The sequence below is a fragment of the Pan troglodytes genome, chromosome 15 (assembly GCF_028858775.2).
Source record: "Pan troglodytes isolate AG18354 chromosome 15, NHGRI_mPanTro3-v2.0_pri, whole genome shotgun sequence".
Classification (NCBI taxonomy): Eukaryota; Metazoa; Chordata; class Mammalia; order Primates; family Hominidae; genus Pan; species Pan troglodytes.
This window is the reverse complement of record NC_072413.2, coordinates 88,931,684-88,949,857: the sequence shown is the minus strand read 5'-3', so window position 1 is coordinate 88,949,857 and position 18,174 is coordinate 88,931,684. Positions and strand designations below refer to the sequence as shown.

Below are 18,174 nucleotides of genomic sequence, written 5' to 3'. Positions count from 1 at the left end.
TAATGCTCCAAGTCAATGTCTGTTCAATATAAGCTCTAGACATTTTCCTTCCTGTCTGTCTTGTAGAACACTGGGGCTCTTAAAGGAAAATTGCCTAGTACTTTTGTGTTTTGTTGTGTTGTGTTGATACAGGGTCTTACTCTGTTGCCCAGGCTGGAGTGCAGTGGCACGATCACAGCTCACTGCAGCCTCAACCTGCTTGACTGAGGTGATCCTCCTACCTCAGCCTCCTGAGTAGCTGGGACAACAGGCATGCGCAACCATTCCTGGCTAATTTTTGTATTTTTTGTAGAGACAGGGTTTTGCCATGTTGCCCAGGCTAGTTTCAAACTCCTGAGCTCAGATGATCCTCCCATCTTGGCTTCCCAAACTGCTGGAATTACAGGCATGGGCCACCCACACTTGTCCATTTTTTATTCTGTTCTTTTAAAAAAAAAAAAAAAAAAAGAGACATAGGGTCTAAAAATAGACATATGGTCTCGCTCTGTTGCCCAGGCTGGAATGCTATCATAGGTCGCTGTGGCCCCAGACACCCTGAGCTCAAGTGATCCTCCTGACTCAGCTTCCCGAGTAGCTCTAGGACTACATGTGTGCCACCACACCCAGCTAATTTTTTTTTTTTTTTTTTTTTTGAGATGGAGTTTTGCTCTTGTTGCCCAGGCTGGAGTGCAGTGGCGCGATCTCAGCTCACCGTAACCTCCACCTCCTGGGTTCAAGTGATTCTCCTGCCTCAGCCTCCCGAGTAGCTGGGATTACAGGCATGTGCCACCACGCCCGGCTAATTTTGTATTTTTAGTAGAGTCGGGGTTTCTCCATGTTGGTCAGGCTGGTCTCGAACTCTTGACCTCAGGTGATCTGCCCACCTCGGCCTCCCAAAATGTTGGGATTACGGGCGTTAGCCACCACTCCTGGCCCAGCTAATTTTTAAAATTTTTTGTAGAGATGGGTCTCACTGTGTTGCCCAGGCTAGTCTTGAACTCCCAGATTCAAGTGACCCTCCTGCCTCAGCCTTCCAAAGTCTAGGGTTACAGACATGAGCCACTGTGCCTGGCCCCTAGTGTTTTTCTTTATGCAATTTTGATTTCCATTTTAAGAGATTATTAAGAACTTTCTCATATTCTTAGCATTGAGGAAAACAATATTTCTAAGTTTAGAAACATTTAATTCAGGCTGACATAACTGAAAACATGAAACAGAATTCATGCAGATGAAGCACCTCTTATATGAGTTGGATAGATTATTTGTTATATAGCTGAAGTGTTTTGCTATAGAACTTACAAAAAGGTAAGATTTATAAATGCAAAGTAAAACAGGGATCTATAAATGTTACTTAATTGATTTTCTTTGCTTATTTAGAACTAAAGTTTGAGCCTAGTGCAGTGGCTCACACCTGTAATCCCAGCTACTCTGGAGGCTGAGGTGGGAGGATGGCTTTAGCCCAGAAGTTTGAAGTTGCAGTGAGCTAGGACCACGCCACTGCACTCCAGCCTGGGTGACAGAGTGAGACCCTATCTCAAAACAACAACAACAATAACAACAACAAAAAACAACTAAAGTTTAAGTAAAATTAACCTATGATCTTCAACCTTTATGTTTAAGAGCCTGTTAATCAACAATTCTTTATAAATTTCCTGTTTTATACATGGTGTGCTGCACAAATACCTATAAATACATAAAAAGTGAAAAAAAGAGTTAGAGTATAGGTATATAGAGACAAATAGGAAATAGCTAGAAAATATCAGTCATGTATAGGTAAGTACAATGTGAACATAGGTGTTGTAGGATGAAAAACAAGGAAATGACAGGGGATCTGGTTAGTCAGGAAAGTCTTCTGAAGCCATTAGGAAGTGATGGACAAGAATTGGCTATGAAGGCACCTGAAGGTCATCTAGAGTGAGAGTGAACTAGGAAGAATAGAGACATGAAGAAGCACGAGTCAAGAGGGAGGCCCTAAAGAAGCTGACCCAACAAGGTAGACCCTGTGTCCAAGGAGAACAAAGACATGGTTGGAGAGGTCCAGGGAACGCAGCAGATAAAAGAATTTCCATTTGCCCTGACCAATCACCAAGAGCCATTACAGGATCCTGAGGAGGGAAATGCCTTAAAAAAAAAAAAAAAAAAAAAAAAAAAAGGTAGACAAGAAAGACTGCCCTAATTCATTTTTTTGTAAATTATTTTAAATTTTATATTTCTTTGTTTTTGCAGTTGGGGATTATATATCGTGATATTAAGCTTGAGAATATTCTACTTGATTCTAATGGCCATGTGGTGCTGACAGATTTTGGTCTGAGTAAGGAGTTTGTGGCTGATGAAGTGAGTATATTTTAATTTGAAGTTAGTAATAACAGCATGTAAACAAGGATGAAAACTTAGCTGTAGAATAAACATTTAGCAGAAAACTGCCCTGTGAATTCTGAACTTTTGTGCAGGTTTGTCCGTGGAAAATGTAGAGATTTTTAGTTTAAAATTCGTATGGAGCTGTCCTGTTAAAATTGCGGTAAACCTTGATGGGTATATCAGAATTCCTATTTATTTAAAAAAGAAAAAAGACACTATGCGTTTAACTTTCCCCATAAAATATATAAAATATAACTGAAAAATCAAATAACTCTTTTGGCCCTTCAGGAGAATTATGGCTTTGATAGTGGCCAATAAAGAATCATAAAGCAAAGTACATACAGTTTACATTGTGGTAACAAAGTAGGACATGCTATGAAGGCCCTTTGAATTCGCTTGACAAGAATGACAGAGATCTACTAGACCCAATTTTTAAATAATATTGCTGGTTTTTGCTCAACATGAATTAAAATATGGTGGCTAATGTGCAGATTTTACATTTGGAGAACTTTAATTTTCAGTATTAATTAGAATTTGTTTAATATTACAAATGCATTTAATGACACTTAAAATTGTACATCTATTAGTTGTAATTAAGTACTGTTTATGTAATGGGTGTAATAGAAGTTACATTTATTTCTGCACTACAAGTTATTCAAGATAACTAGTAAATTTGAATGTCAGTTTCATTTCTATCTAGGAAATTGTTGGTATAGAATATGAAATCATACTAAAATTTTCATAGTGAAGGACTTTGTTGTTATAAAATACATCATTCTTGGATTCCAAATTAGGTATATCTATTTCTGATTGGTTTTTGGAGTATTGCTAAAGCAATCCTAGGTGAGTGAGATAAGTGCTGAAATTATAAAAATTAAAGATCCTAATTTTTTAATCGCATCTATATTCATTCAGTTTACTTATAAAATAAATATTTATTTATCACCTCTACTATGCTGGGTACTGGACAATACAATAATAAATGAAGTGAAAATGATCTCTGCCTTCATGAAGCTGAAGTTATTACAGTAAATTGATCATCTTTGATACAAATATCGTAGTTATAAAATAGATGAATTTTGAGTCTACTTCTAAATTTGATTTTTAAAACTTTTTATGCCTTTGTAAAAATTTTAGTGATGACTTCAGCAAATTGTAGCAGATTAAATCTGTTTACCGTTGCCTCCTTAATAAATCCCACAAGGGTAAAAGGAACGGGATAAGATAGACATGCACTCCAAAGGGAAAAGAGAAAATAGCAACTTCATTTTAGAAGATGGATGACAGTAACATGGGAAGCCTAAAAGCAGGCTCTCTGTACTTCTGACCCCCTAAAAAGGTTCAGTAACTGGAGACAGCAAGTATCCCTCGAAGTAGGCATGCAGGTGATGCAGGACCCAGGAGGATTGATTGAAAGTCTGTGTAAGAAACAGATAACCCCCAGATCCTATCTCTGCCCCTGTTCACATAGGCAGCTGTGCCTTCCTCACCCTAAGGGAAGACTGACAAGGTCTGTGCATTCAGGGACAATGGGCACAGCTAAGGATGAGGATACCATACAGAAAATGACAGGTATGGTGAAAATGGACACACAGAACTGTGCAAACTCCCTCGGCGGCTTTCTAGCACTTCACTGAGCACAGTGGCTTCCCAGGCAGGAGTCTGGAGGAGTTTTCTCTGAAAAGCCAAGAACAAAATCTCCATAGATGTTGTCAGTAATTTTGCCACTGAACTGGCCCAGCCAAATCTCTCTACAGAGAAGCCTGGGGCTTGGCAATCCCACCCGGTGCCACAGAAGCATGTTTGTGATGATGCCACAATTAAAAAAAATAGTTTTGTAACTGTATTTTACTATAATTAATTTCCTCTACAATGCTATCTATTTTAAAATATTATTTTGAGAAGGGGTCCACAGGCTTCAACAGACTGCCAAAGGGGTCCTTGGTTTGTAAATGTGTAAAACTCCCCCTGCATAGAGAGATTTGATGATCACTTTTATTTGCTCATTCCATTGATATTTGTTGAGGGCCTTCTATGTGCTAGATCAGCAGTCCCCAACTTTTTTGGCACTAGGGACTGGTTTCCTGAGAGACATTTTTCCCAAAGACGAGGGTCAGGGTATGGTTTTGGGATGATTCAAGTGCATTACATTTATCATTAGATTCTCATAAGGAATGTGCAACCTAGATCCCTTGCATGCACACTTCATAATAGGGTTGGCACTCCTAGGAGAATCTAATGCCACCACTGATCTGACAGAAGGCAGAGCTCAGGTGGCAATGCTTGTCTGCTGCTCACCTCCTGCTGTGTGCCCTGTTTCCTAACAGGCCGCAGACCAGTACTTGTCCGTGGCCTGGGGGTTAGGGGCCCATATGCTAGATGGTAGGCTAGGTTCTGGTAGTACACTCATGAAAAGAATCACTTAATAATTCCTCTGTTTATAGGTATGTGTGGCATATCATTTGGCAATAGATAGAAACAGACTTTGGCCCTGGGGAACAGCAAAATGTTAGGACTCAAAACTAAACAAACAAATAAAAATCAAAGTTGACCAGAGTTGCTAGGTCTTAATACAGTAATAAGCATTAGTCAGAAATGCTGTGTGACTGAATCAGCCAGGTCACTCTTCACAAGAGGAGAGTTTGCTGCTAGTCATGTCAACAGCCACCCTTCAAGGGGATGATGGAGATCCAGTCAAATACCATCATCTTTGAGCACTTAGTGGTCTGGGTGCAAAAATGAAATAGGAGAGTTCAAGCTGAAGTAGAGGAGTAATTAGTAGGCGCCCTTATTTACTGAATACAGCCTCACCCTAGGTTATGTTAATAGTTTAACATTACTATTAAGCTTTAAGGGTTGCATATCTCTTTGATCCTTAGACTGTCTGCTCATTCTTCCTCTTAGCCCTAGAGGGACATACTATCATGCTTGGCTTCAGGTTTAACTCTCAGGGCTCAGGTAGAAATTTTCCTTTGCTGAGTCCTCTGAAACTTGATCTAATGGTTCTTTGCTCCTCTGATTCCACCCAGCACCTATTTAGGAAGTTTCTCTATCTCCTTTCTTACCTTAAAAATATTCCCATGAAACCATTTCTATTTTGATTAGCTTGCATTCCTTTTTGGTTTCCATGTCAGCCCCAACTCATATCAAAATACCATATTTTTTGGAACAAGTTTCTTTCTGCTGCATCCCTAATCTGCCTCCTTGGTTTCCAGGTTAAATGTGTATCTTTATGGTATGGTTTGGCTGTGTCCCCACCCAAATCTCATCTTGAATTCCCACATGTTGTGGGAAGGACCTGGTGGGAGTTAACTGAATCATGGGGGCAGGTTTTTCTCATGCTATTCTTGTGATAGTGAATAAGTCTCACGAGACCTAATGGTTTTAAAAACGGGAGTTTCCCTGCAACAAGTTCTCTCTCTCTTTGTCTCCTGCTATCCATGTAAGACATGACTTGCTCCTTCTTGCCTTCCACCATGATTGTGAGACCTCCCCCATCCACATGGAACTGTAAGTCCATTAAACCTCTTGTTTTGTAAATTGCCTAGTCTTGGATATATCTTTATCAGCAGTATGAAAACGGACTAATACAGTAAATTGGTACCACGAGTGGGGTGCTGCTGAAAATGTGGAAGCGACTTTGGAACTGGGTAACAGGCAGAGGTTGGAACAGTTTGGAGGGCTCAGAAGAAGACAGGAAAATGTGATAAAGTTTGGACCTTCCTAGAGACTTGTTGAATGGCTTTGAGTAAAATGCTGATAATGATATGGACAATGAAATCCAGCCTGAGGTGGTCTCAGATGGAAATGAGGAACTTGTTGGGAAGTAGAACAAAGGTAACTCTTGTAATGTTTTAGCAAAGAGACTGGTGGCATTTTGCCCCTGCCCTAGAGATTTGTGGAACTTTGAACTTGAGAGAGGTGATTTAGGGTATCTGGCAGAAGAAATTACTAAGCAGCAAAGCATTTAAGAGATGACTTGGGTGCTATTAAAGGTATTCGGTTTTAAAAGGGAAACAGAGCATAAAAGTTCGGAAAATTTGCAGCCTGACAATGCACTAGAAAAGAAAATCTTGTTTTCTGAAGAGAAATTCAAGCCAGCTGCAGAAATTTGCATAAGTAAGAAGGAGCTGGATGTTAATCACTATAACAAGGGGGGAAAATGGCTCAGGGCTTGCCAGAGACCTTTATGGCAGCCCCTCCCATCATAGGCCTGGAGGTTTAGGAGGAAAAAATGGTTTTCTGGGCCGGGCACAGGGCCCCTCTGCTGTGTGCAGTCTGGGGACTTGGTGCCCTGCTTCCCAGCTGCTACAGCCATGACTAAAAGGATCCAAGGTACAGCTCAGGCTGTTGCTTCAGAGGATGGAAGCCTCAAGCCTTGGCAGCTTCCATGTGATAGTGAGCCTGTGGGTACACGGAAGTCAAGAATTGAGGTTTGGGAACCTCCACCTAGATTTCAAAGGATGTGTGGAAACACCTGGATGCCCAGGCAGAAGTTTGCTGCAGGAATGGGGCCCTCACGGAGAACCTCTGCTAGGGCAGTGCAGAAGGGAAATGTGAAGTCGGATCCCCTACACAGAGTTCCTACTGGGGCACTGCCTAGTGGAGCTGTGAGAAGAGGGCCACCGTCCTTTAAACCTCAGAATGGTAGATCCACCAACAGCTCACACCGTGCACCTGGAAAAGCCACAGACACTCAACGCCAGTCTGTGAAACCAGCCAGGAGGGGGACTGTACCCTGCAAAGCCACAGGGGCGGAGCTGCCCAAAGCCATGGGAGCCTACCTCTTGCATCAGCGTGACCTGGATGTGAGACATGGAGTCAAAGGAGATCATTTTGGAGCTCTAAGATTTGACTGCCCTGCTGGATTTTGGACTTGTATGGGACCTGTAGTCCCTTTGTTTTGGCCAGTTTCTCCCATTTGGAGTGGCTGTATTTAACCAATGCCTGTACTCCTGTTGTGTCTAAGAAGTAACTAACTTGCTTTTGATTTTAGAGGCTTGTAGGTGGAAGGGACTTGCCTTGTCTCAGATGAGACTTTGGACTATGGACTTTTGAGTTAATGCTGAAATGAGTTAAGACTTTGTGGGACTGATGGGAAGGCATGATTGGCTTTGAAATGTGAGGACATGCCAGGGGTGGAATGATATGGTTTGGCTGTGTCCCCACCCAAATCTCATCTTGAATTCCCGCATGTTGTGGGAGGGACCTGGTGGGAGGTAATTGAATCATGGGGGCAAGTTTTTCCCATGCTGTTCTCATGATAATGAGTAAATCTTGCAAGATCTGACTGTTTAAAAAATGGGAGTTTTCCTGCGCAAGTTCTCTCTCTCTTTATCTGCTTCCATCCATGTAATATGTGACTTGTTCCTCCTTTCCTTCCACCATGATTGCAAGACCTCCCCAGCCACGTGGAGCTGTGAGCCCATTAAACCTCTTTGTTTTGTGAATTTCCCAGTCTCGGATATGTATTTATCAGCAGTGTGAGAATGGACTGATACACTCTGCCTGCCTTCTCTTCTCTTTAACCTCTTCCTCTTTGACCATTTCTGTCACTGTTTAAGTAGACATAGTCTTTCCATCTTAAAATTTTAAAAATGGGGAGATGAATGGACTGATAAATAAAAAGGAAAAAAAAATCTCAGAATACTGTATTCCCGCCTAGCTATTGTCTCATTGTTCTCCTTTGTCAGTATTTGTCTCTACTTACTCACATGTCCCTTACTCCCTTATCAATTCCAATTCTGCTTGTACCTCCTTGCCCCCCTACCCCGCCACCATCTGCTGAGGCTGTTCTTGCCAATGTTACCATTGATGTGCATATTAATACTTTTTAGTTACTTTATTTGACTGCCTGGTAGTATTGAACTAGAAATCACCTCTCAGCTTGGCTCTGTGACACAACACCCACCTGATTTTCCTTCTCTCTCTCACTGCCTTTTGTTGGCTCTTCCTCTTCTACCTGAGGGTTCCCCTCAGCTCAGTCCTAGGTACTCTTCTTTTTTTTATGCTGTACTCTTCTTACATGCTGCTCATTCCCAGCCTTCTCTTGGCCAACCTTCTCTTCTGGGCTCAAGACCCAAATATGTGAATGTTGTATCTCCACTTGACACTTTCACAGGCTCCTCAAACTGAACATTTTCAAAACAGAAGTAATCTTCCACCAAAATCTGCCTTTCTGTCAGTATATCACAATTTTATATTATAAATTCTGGCTTCATTTGGTTTGGGAAATATATTTAATCTTCAGGAATTTACTTTTTATGTATGTTTGATGTTTCTGCTCATGATATTATACTTATCTCTGTATATATATTAATTTAGTAATTCAAAAAATCTTGGAGTACTTACCATTGCCAGGTATTGCACTAGACCCTAGAAATATAATGGTGAACACAACAAATTCCTTACCCTCCTGAGCCTGTATTCTAGAGATATTTGTCAAATATTCATATAATTATTTCTGGGTTTTTTGTTTTTGTATTTTTTTTTTAAAGATGGGGTCTTGGTCTGTCACCCAGGGTGGCAAGATCGGCTCACTGCAACTTCTACCTCCTGGGGTCAAGCCATCCTCCCACCTCAGACTCCCAAGTAGCTGGGACTCCAGGCACATGCCACTATGCCCAGCTAATTTTTGTATTTTTTGCAGAGACTAGGTTTCACCATGTTGCCCAGGTTGGTCTTGGACTGATCTCAAACAATCCGCCTGCCTTGCTCTCCCAAAGTGCTGGGATTATAGGCATGAGCCACCACGCCCAGCCCATATAATTATTTCTAGATAATGGTTTGCAGCCTAGATTACATACAGGTTAAAGTAAATTTATTTTAGAAACTTTAAAAATATTTTATGATAATAAAAATTTGCTACTTTTACTGTTCTGTTCTCAACCGGAAAATTCGATCAAGCTCTTGAGATTCTGAAAATAACAAAACATTTCTAATTTTCAGGCTAATATATATCTCCCATAGAATTTTTTTGGTAGTACAGTTTTACAAACATTTGTTGAGTTCTTACTTCAAGTCAGAGAATCTGGTAGTTATTGGATATTTGATTTTAATGTTGACAGTTTTAAAGACAGTTAAAAAAAAGTGTTGGTAAAGTGATGATAGCTTCAAAATTGTGTCTGTTCATATTTATAAGCAAATAATGTCAAAAAGGACACATTCATGTTTATGCTTAAATATGGTATATGCATTCTGTTTTTATAATTTAACAGTGAGTGTTTGAAAATTTTCAAAACAGATCATTAACACGAATCCCCAGGTAGATAAATACAACTTTAAGGTTCAGTCAAGAAAAATAATATGTTGACTGAACAGTACAGAGTATCTGTACTTAAAGGGAAAAGCCTATGGATTTATGACTGTTTCTCTCTTTCCAGAAGTAGAAAAATCTAACCTTGCTCAATTCAGATAATGTTATTTATTGATTAATTCTTTGAACAATGTAAGAGGCATTTTAGTTAGGGGGATCTTTTTCTGGTTCTCTATTTCCTAGCTTTGGGACATGAGGCAAGTCACTTAGTCATTAACCTCTCTGAGTCTTAATTTCGTCATCTGTAAAATAATATTTATCATACCTAATTTATAGAATTGTCATACAGACACAATGAATTAATGCTTGTGAAAGTACTTTCTAAAGTATAAAGCACTATATCCGTTCTATTTCTGAGAAGTACTGTTTACATTTCAGATTACTGTGAGCAAAATTAAAATATACCATTGAGAATTTAAAATTATTCTCTTTATTTTCTTATTTGTAGTTTTAAATTACATCTTTCTCTAATAAATGCCTAGCTGATAGTGCCACTTTCAAGTTTCTGCTGTTATAATGTACGTATCTCAAGATGTGTAGGTAAGGGTCGGGCTCCATAAAGAGCGTGTTTGCATTGAGAATCAGATAACCTAACCCTAAACCAGCTTTTTAGTTACCTCTGTCTGCCTTGCTAATTGATTTGTACTGACATGTAGTCATGATTTTTTTTTATTTGCATGTGTCCTGAAAATCTATTAGGTCTCTGATAATAAGCTCTATCAGTCATTTGCCAAAATCAGTGACTCTAGGATAATTTAGTTATTTTAAGGTAAACATTGAGTTGGAGGTGTTGGGAAAATAGGAGACCTAGAAACCAAAGTGTTACCCTGTTGCCCCAGTTCTTCCTTTCTTAAAACACTATTACACAATATTCAGATGCTAACACATTAGCTTGAGCCGTTCATTAGTGAGATTTTTTCCCCCCAGATATCTGAGCAGACCTTTGATGCCCCTCCAAAGGATGGGGGGTAAACAGGGATTGCCTGCCAGCTGTCTGCTTCACAGATCCCTTTATAATTATTCTTATGGCAGAAATTTTTGGATCTACTAAAGTTTATTCATAATACGATTTTTTTAAGGTAGATTCAGTGTGAGTAACAACACAGAACAAGCAGGGACAACTTTTGAAATGAGATTATTTTCACAGAAACTTCCAAGTATATATTTCATTTGTTCAAATAATGTTAAATATGTGTTTTTAAATTTACTTGATAACTATATTTAGCAGTCACAGTTTATTTTTATCTATTTTCTAAGAAAGAAAGGAAAATGATTCCGAACTATGCTGAGTGTCAGGGACTTTAAAGTCCATAAGGGCAAAAGATATCCTAGAATAATAAGAATGCATAAATGTGAATAATAAATGTTTATATTTTCCAAATTTCTCTTTAAATTTTTATGCTATAAAACACAATAAAAATAGAAAATAATATAACTGAGTTTATGTGCCCACTTTTCACGTTTTCAGTTATGAAAATTTTATAATTTTTTCCATTAATTCAGTGAATATTCATTGAATGTCTCCTGTGATCCAGGCACTGTTCTATCTCAGTGTTGAGATCTTGCAATGAATGAGCAAAATGGACACAAATTCTTCCTTTACACGGGGAGGCAGACAATAAGAAATAAGTATTTCTGTAGTATGTTAGATAGCAATAAGTTGCAAGAAGACAAGTATAGTAGGGAACAGGAATAGGGAATAGGGTGAGAAGAGGCTACATTTTGAAATCAAGTGGTCAGGAAAGGCCTCACCAAGGTGATAGTGCAGTAGAGACATGAAGGAAGTGAGAGAGTGAGCCATGTAGATATCTCAGGAAGGAGATTTCTAGGTAGAGGGATCAGCCAATATTAAGGCCCTTTAAGGTGGGGTTATGGAATGAGTGAGGGTTAGAGGCCGTTGTGGGCATACAGAATGAGTGAGAGTTACAGTAGTAGGAAAGGACATGGAGGTGATCATATGGAAGAAGGATTGTACAGATTACTCAGGGCATTGAAGATCATTGTAAGGACTATGGCTTCTTCCCTGCACAAAATGGGGAGCCACTGGGGAGTTTTGAGTAGAAGAGTAGTGATCTCCTATTTTGGAAGAATAATTCTGGTTGATAACTGTGATAATCCTGTAGTGGGACAAGTGTGGAAACATGAGGTCCAGATAGAAAACTGTTGAAGTAATCCAAGCAAGAGATGGAACTGGCCTAGACTATGGAGTAGCAGATTTTAGGACTATTTTGACATTAGATCTAATGGAATTTTTTGATGAGTTAGATGTGGGGTATGAGAATTCAGAAGAAATCTAGTGTGGCCCCAAGGTTTTTGGCCAGAACAGCTGGAAGGATGAAATTTCCATCAACTAATATGGGGTAGGCTGCTGATGGGGAGCTATCTGGGGTTACAAGAGGAGAAGTTCAGCTGGACAGGTTAAGTTTGAGACATTTATTAGACACACAGCAGAGATGTTAAGCAGTGGGCTATATGAGTCTGGAATTTGGGAGAGAAGTCTGGTCTGGATCTATGAATTTGGAATTTGGAAAACAAGTGGATTGTCTCAGAAGACAAGTGAAAAAATGTTTCAAGGATGAAAATGATTAACTGTGTCAAATGCTATTGTTAGGTTAAATAAGATGGGGACTGAAGATTGAGCATTGATTGGCTCAGTTTTAACCTTAGGAAAGAGAATAGCAGTAGCCTTATTGTCTTCCACATATGTAGACAACTTGGGGTTTTCTGTTAAAAGGCATAGTGAAATTCTGTGAAGAGCATAGCAGAGGATGAAGTGAGGATGAAAAGAGGGTTTTTTCCTTAAGATGGGAGAAATTACAGATGTCATACACTAGTTAGAATAGTCCTCAAAAGGAAGTGGGGTAGATACACTGATATCTACCACCCAAACCCAGGTATCTATCTCCTATAATAATACAGCAGGTAAAGTGGGAAATTGCTGGAACACTGTCCTTGAGAAGGATAATGTCAAACGCACAAGTGAGTTTGTGCGTGATCATGCTACTAGTGCTTAACAAGTAGCATGGTCAGTTCATGCTTAGAAACTGAAGAAAGTTGAGTTACTAGGCACACATGTGGGTGGAGGCTAAGTGGTGTGTACTGGCAGCTTATAGAAGGTCTTCTGTTTTCTCACTGAGTATGAGGAAGGGAGTGGACACATCGAGGTTTTAGGAGAAAGGAGATGATATAAAATAACCAACTAACAATGTGGGAGAGTGAATGGATTAGGGAAATGAATGTGTTTGCTGGGTACTATTAAGACCCATGTGAGATTCCTGATCATGAATTTAAAGTGAAATTGGCTGGGCTCATGCCTGTAATCCCAGCACTTTGGGAGGCCGAGGTAGGAGGATCACTTGAGCCCAGGAGTTTGAGACTCAACAGTCTGGGCAACAGTGTTGGGCAACAGTAAGACCTCATTCCTATAAAAAAATAAAAAAATTAGCCGAGCATGGTGGCACGTGCCTGTATTCCTAGCTACTTGGGAGGCTGAGCTGGGAGGATTGCTTGAATCCGGGAGGCAGAGGGTGCAGTGAGCCAAGATCATGCCACTGCACTCCAGCCTGGGTGACAGAATGAGACCCTGTCTCGAATGAATGAATGAATGAATGATTGAATAAAATCGGCCAACCTGATTATATGGTTTTCTCCAACAACCTGTAGCTGCACTGGTGCAGGTAAAGAGTATGTGGTGGATTAAATTTAATTGTGTTTTAGTACCCTTACTTCATGTGTGTATACCCATAAACAATATATACTATTACCATGTTTTTTAAATGTACATATATGACATTTTCTATTGCAAATTGTTTTTTATTTGACCTATTCTTGAAATTTATCCAAGTTGATAAATGGGATGTTTCATTTATTTTAACTGTTGTATAATAATCCTTTATATTAGTTATCCAGTCTATCTTTTCTCCTACTGAGGTACATTTAGGTTGTTTCTATGTTTTCTCTATCACAGTGTTGCATTTTTTCCCCTGATGTTATTGATTTGTTGGAGTTCGTTAAGTATTATAGATACCAACCCTTTATAACTATATGTTTTGTAAATTTCTTTTCTAAAATTTTAACTTGTTTTTAATTTTGTTTAATGATCTTTTTTGCCATTTAACATTTTAATATCCAATGTACTAATCTTTTCTTTTAAGGCTTATTTTTTTAATTTAAAAAAAATTTTAATTGTGGTTAAAAAAACACAAAACAAAAATTGCCATCTTAACTGTTTGTAAATATATGGTTCAGCAGCTTTAATAATACTCATTTTGTTATGTAACAGATCTCTAGCACTTTTTCATCTTGCAAAATTAAAACTCTATACCTTTTCCCCCGTCCCCTAACCCCCGGCAGCCACCATTCTACTTTCTATTTCTGTGAGTTTGACTACTTATGATATCCCATGTCAGTGGAGTTGTACAGTATTTATTTTATTTTTGTGACTATTTCACTTAGCATAGTTCTCAAGGTTCATGCATGCTGTAGCATGTGACAAGATTTCCTTCTTTATTAAGGCTGAATAATATTCCATGGTATTTATATGCCACATTTTGTTTATTCATTTATCTGTTGATGGACATTTGGGTTGCTCTCACCTCTTGGCTATTGTGAATAATACAGTGAATGTGGTTGTGCAAATATTTCTTCAAGAGGCCTGCCTTCAATTCTTTTGGATATATACCCACAAGGGGGATTGCTAGATCATATGGTAATTCTACTTTTAATTTTTTGAGGAACATTTATACTATTTTCCATAGCAGCTGCACCATTTTACATTCTCACCAGCAGTGCTAAAAAGTTCCAGGTTCTCCGTATCTTTGCCAACACTTGTTATGTTGGTGTTTTTGTTATTATAGTGGCTATCCTAATGAGTGTAAGGTGAAATCTCATTGTAATTCTGATTCACGTTTATCTCTAATCATTAGTGATGTTGCGCATCTCTTCATATGCTGTTAACCATTTGTATGTTATCTTTGGAGAAATGTCTATTAGAGTCCTTTGCTCATTTTAAAATCAGGTTATTTGTGGGTTTTGTTGTTTTTAGGAGTTCTTTATATATTCTAGATATTAACTCCTTATCAGATATATGATTTGCAAATATTTTCTCCCATTCTGTAGGTTGCCTTTCATTCTGTTTCCTTCGATTTTCAGAAGTTTTTAAATTTGATATAGTCCCATTTGTCTATTTTTGCTTTTGTTGTCTGTGCTTTCGGTGTCATATCTAAGAAATCATTGCCAGATCCAATGTCATGAAGCTTTTCCCATGTATTTTCTTCCAGGAGTTTTACAGTTCTAGGTCTTACATTTAGGGTATAAAATCAGGTGGAAATATTTTATATTTTTAATACAAATAACCCAATTACCTTTGAAGTGTTTGTTGACTTCAGTTAATCTTTTCTCTGCTTATTCGAAATGCAACTTCTGTCATATAACTAAGTTCCCAAGCATACTTACGAGTCTGTTTTTAGGCTGTTCATTGAATTCCATTTGTCTGTTTGCCTTGCTCTGTATCAGAACCAAAATATCTTAAAGCATCTGGCTGGCCGGGTGTGGTGGCTCACGCCTGTAATCTCAGCACTTCGGGAAGCTGAGGCAGGAGGATCGCTTGAGGCCAAGAGTTCAAGACCAGCCTGGGCAATATAGCAAGAATTCATCTCTACAAAATATTTAAAAAATTAGTTGAGTGTGTTGGTGCATGCCTTTAGTCCCAGCTGCTCGGGAAGCTGAGGCAGGAGGTTCACTTGAACCCAGGAATTTGAGGTTGCAGTGAGCTGCGATCATGCCACTGCACTCCAGCCTAGACAACAGAGCAAGACTTTATCTCAAAAAAGAAAAGAAAAAAAAAGCCTATCATTTTATAGTAAGTCTTGATTCTGAAAAGGTGAGATCTTTCTCCTCTTCACCCTCACCCTACCTCCCTCTCCTTTCCCCCGACCTTCGTCCTCCCTCTTCACTGTCTTCTCTGTTCTTGGCTTTTTATGTTCCTCCACATGAATTGTGGAATCGAATATATAAATTAATTTGGAGGGAGCTGCAATTTTTGAATATTGACCCTTCCAATCGATGAATTTGCATCAGTGAATGTTCAGATCTTCTCATTTATTTAGTTTTTTATGTCTTTCAAAAATATTTTGTACTATTATCTGTAATATTTTATACATATATTATTAGACTTATTTCTATTTACACATTTTGTTTCAATTGTAAGAATTACCTTTAAAAACTGGAATATTTATGTTTTTCTTGCCAGAGCATAGGAATGCTGTTGACCTTATACATAAAACATTGAATTCTTATTAGGTGCATAAATTTATAGATTGACTTGGATTTTTGTATAGATGACTACATTAACAAGAAAAAAGTCAGAACCATTATTTGTAAGTAATAATGGCTTTGTTTCTTTTCATTTCTCATACCTTTTAGTTTCTGTGTGTTTGGGGATGGTTATTTTGTTTAGGTTTGGCTTGGTTATATTGCTTTGTCTACCAAGTTTTATGTGTATATGTATTTTTTACATTAAAGAACATGTATTTTAGTCATTTAGTGTGGTATTTGCTGTAGGTTTTTGGTAGATAAATTATATTTTTAGTATCTTTATTGTTATAAGTAAATTCTTATGGTTTTTCTCTTTAACCACATAATGATGTGAATTATATGAATAGATTTTTGTTTCCTTTTTCAGTGTTAGACCATCTTTCAATTCCTGGAACAAACTTAACTTTCCATGATATGTATTTTTTATACATTGCTGTATTTTATTTGCTAATATTTTACTTAGGATTTTATTTTCTAAGTTGACCTATAATTTTCCTGTATAAAATTGCATTTGTCACATTTTAGTATCAAGGTTGTCCTAGCACCATGAAATGGATTTAGAATGGTTTATGTAAGATAAAGATACAGTTCTTCTAAAGGTTTGTGTGGATTCACTTTCAAATCTGCCAGAGTGTGTTTTTTTCCTTTTTTTTTTTTCATTTTAAGTGAGTGCAAGTAGCTTTTCAAATACTGATTTAATTTTTAAAATATTTACAAGTATATTTAGAGTTTTTATTTCTTCTTGAATGTTACATTTTTATAGAAAATGGTATTATCTTTTTAAATTATTTGACATCAGTTTCTTCAGAATTTCCTTACTTTTAAAAATCTCTAACTATAGTAATGTTTTATTTTAAATTACTGATATTATTCATTTGTTACTTTTCTTGATCCTTTGTTAGAAGTGTCCATTTTATTAGTCTTTTATAAGAAAGAGCTTTTGTCAAGCCTTCTATTTTTTTTCTCTTTCTTTGATGAGGTTTATTATTTTGTGCATTTTACTTTCTATAAGCTTCTTTCATATTCTTTTTCTAAGCTTTTAATTTGGACATCCAGCTCACTAATATTTAATCTTTTTAAAATAAAGCTGTGAATTTTTAAAAATAGCTCTAGCTGCATCCCACAAGTTCTTATATATAGTATTTTTATTGTTACTGTAATATTTATTGTCACTTTTTCTTTGAGTGGTGGCTCATACCTATATCCAAGCACTTTAAGAGTCTGAGGCGGGCGAATCACTTGAGCTCAGGAGCCTGGACAACATAGCAAAACTGCGTCTCTCTACAAAAAGTACAAAAATTAGCCAGGCGTGGTAGCAAGAGCCCAGCTACTTGGGAAGCTGAGGCAAGAGGATCACTTGAGCCTGGGAAGTCAAAACTGCAGTGAGCTGTGATCACACCACTACACTCCAGCCTGGATGACAGAATGAGACCTTGTCTCAAAAAAAAAAAAAAAAGAAAGAAAGAAAGAGAAAAAAGACATATGCCTGAAAGACTATGTGTGTATTCTCTAATTGATGGATACAGGATTTTGTATATTTTCGTGAATATCATTCAAATCTTGAATATCTTTACTAATATTTTTCCTTCTTGATCTGTCAGTTATAAGAAACATATGTTAAAATACCCATGATGATTGTGGATTTGTCCATTTCTCCTTGAAGATCTCTCCATTTTTATTTTATATATTTTTAAAGCTTTTCACAAATTTTTGAGGATATTCAAGCTTGGAATAGAGTTATTTCCCTAGTGAAATGTTCCTTTTATTATTTTGTAATGTATGTAATTTTAATAATTCTTTTGCCTTAAAGTTCATTTCTCCTCCTATTAATAAAGATACTCCAGCTTTCTGTTGGTTAGTGCTATCTGATACAACTTTTTTCATCCCTTTACTTTCAATCTTTCTTTGTCATTATGTTTTAGGTGTGCCTTTTATAAATAACATATAGCTGGATTTTATTTTTTGATCGAGAGTTTCTGTCTTTTAACTGGTGAGTTATGATACCTGTATATTATGATTACTGATATATTTTTATTTATTTCTCTTATCTTGCTTTGTGTTTCTCTTTGCTTCTGTTTTCCCTTTTTCCTGTCTTCTATTTAAATGATTAAGATCTTTTGATTTCATGTCTGCCTAATGGTCTAGAAGTCATGTATATTCTATTTCTGTTCTTTTAGTAGTTATTACCCTGATTTTATTTACTTATT

At 37.5% G+C, this 18,174-nt stretch overlaps 1 protein-coding gene across 4 annotated transcripts in view; it reads left to right on the top strand.

Moving 5' to 3' along the window:
* RPS6KA5 (ribosomal protein S6 kinase A5) overlaps positions 1-18,174 on the top strand; it is a 188,690-nt gene that overhangs the window by 115,112 nt on the left and 55,404 nt on the right. For 3 of the 4 annotated variants that reach the window (XM_016926595.4, XM_016926591.4, XM_016926594.4), the window contains exon 5: positions 2,206-2,313. In XM_016926595.4, the coding sequence (XP_016782084.1) occupies positions 2,309-2,313 (5 nt within the window). In that variant the 5' untranslated portion in view covers positions 2,206-2,308. Of the gene's footprint in view, positions 1-2,205; positions 2,314-17,938; positions 17,958-18,174 lie in introns of those variants that run through there. The other variant, XM_016926596.4, reaches the window with a different exon arrangement.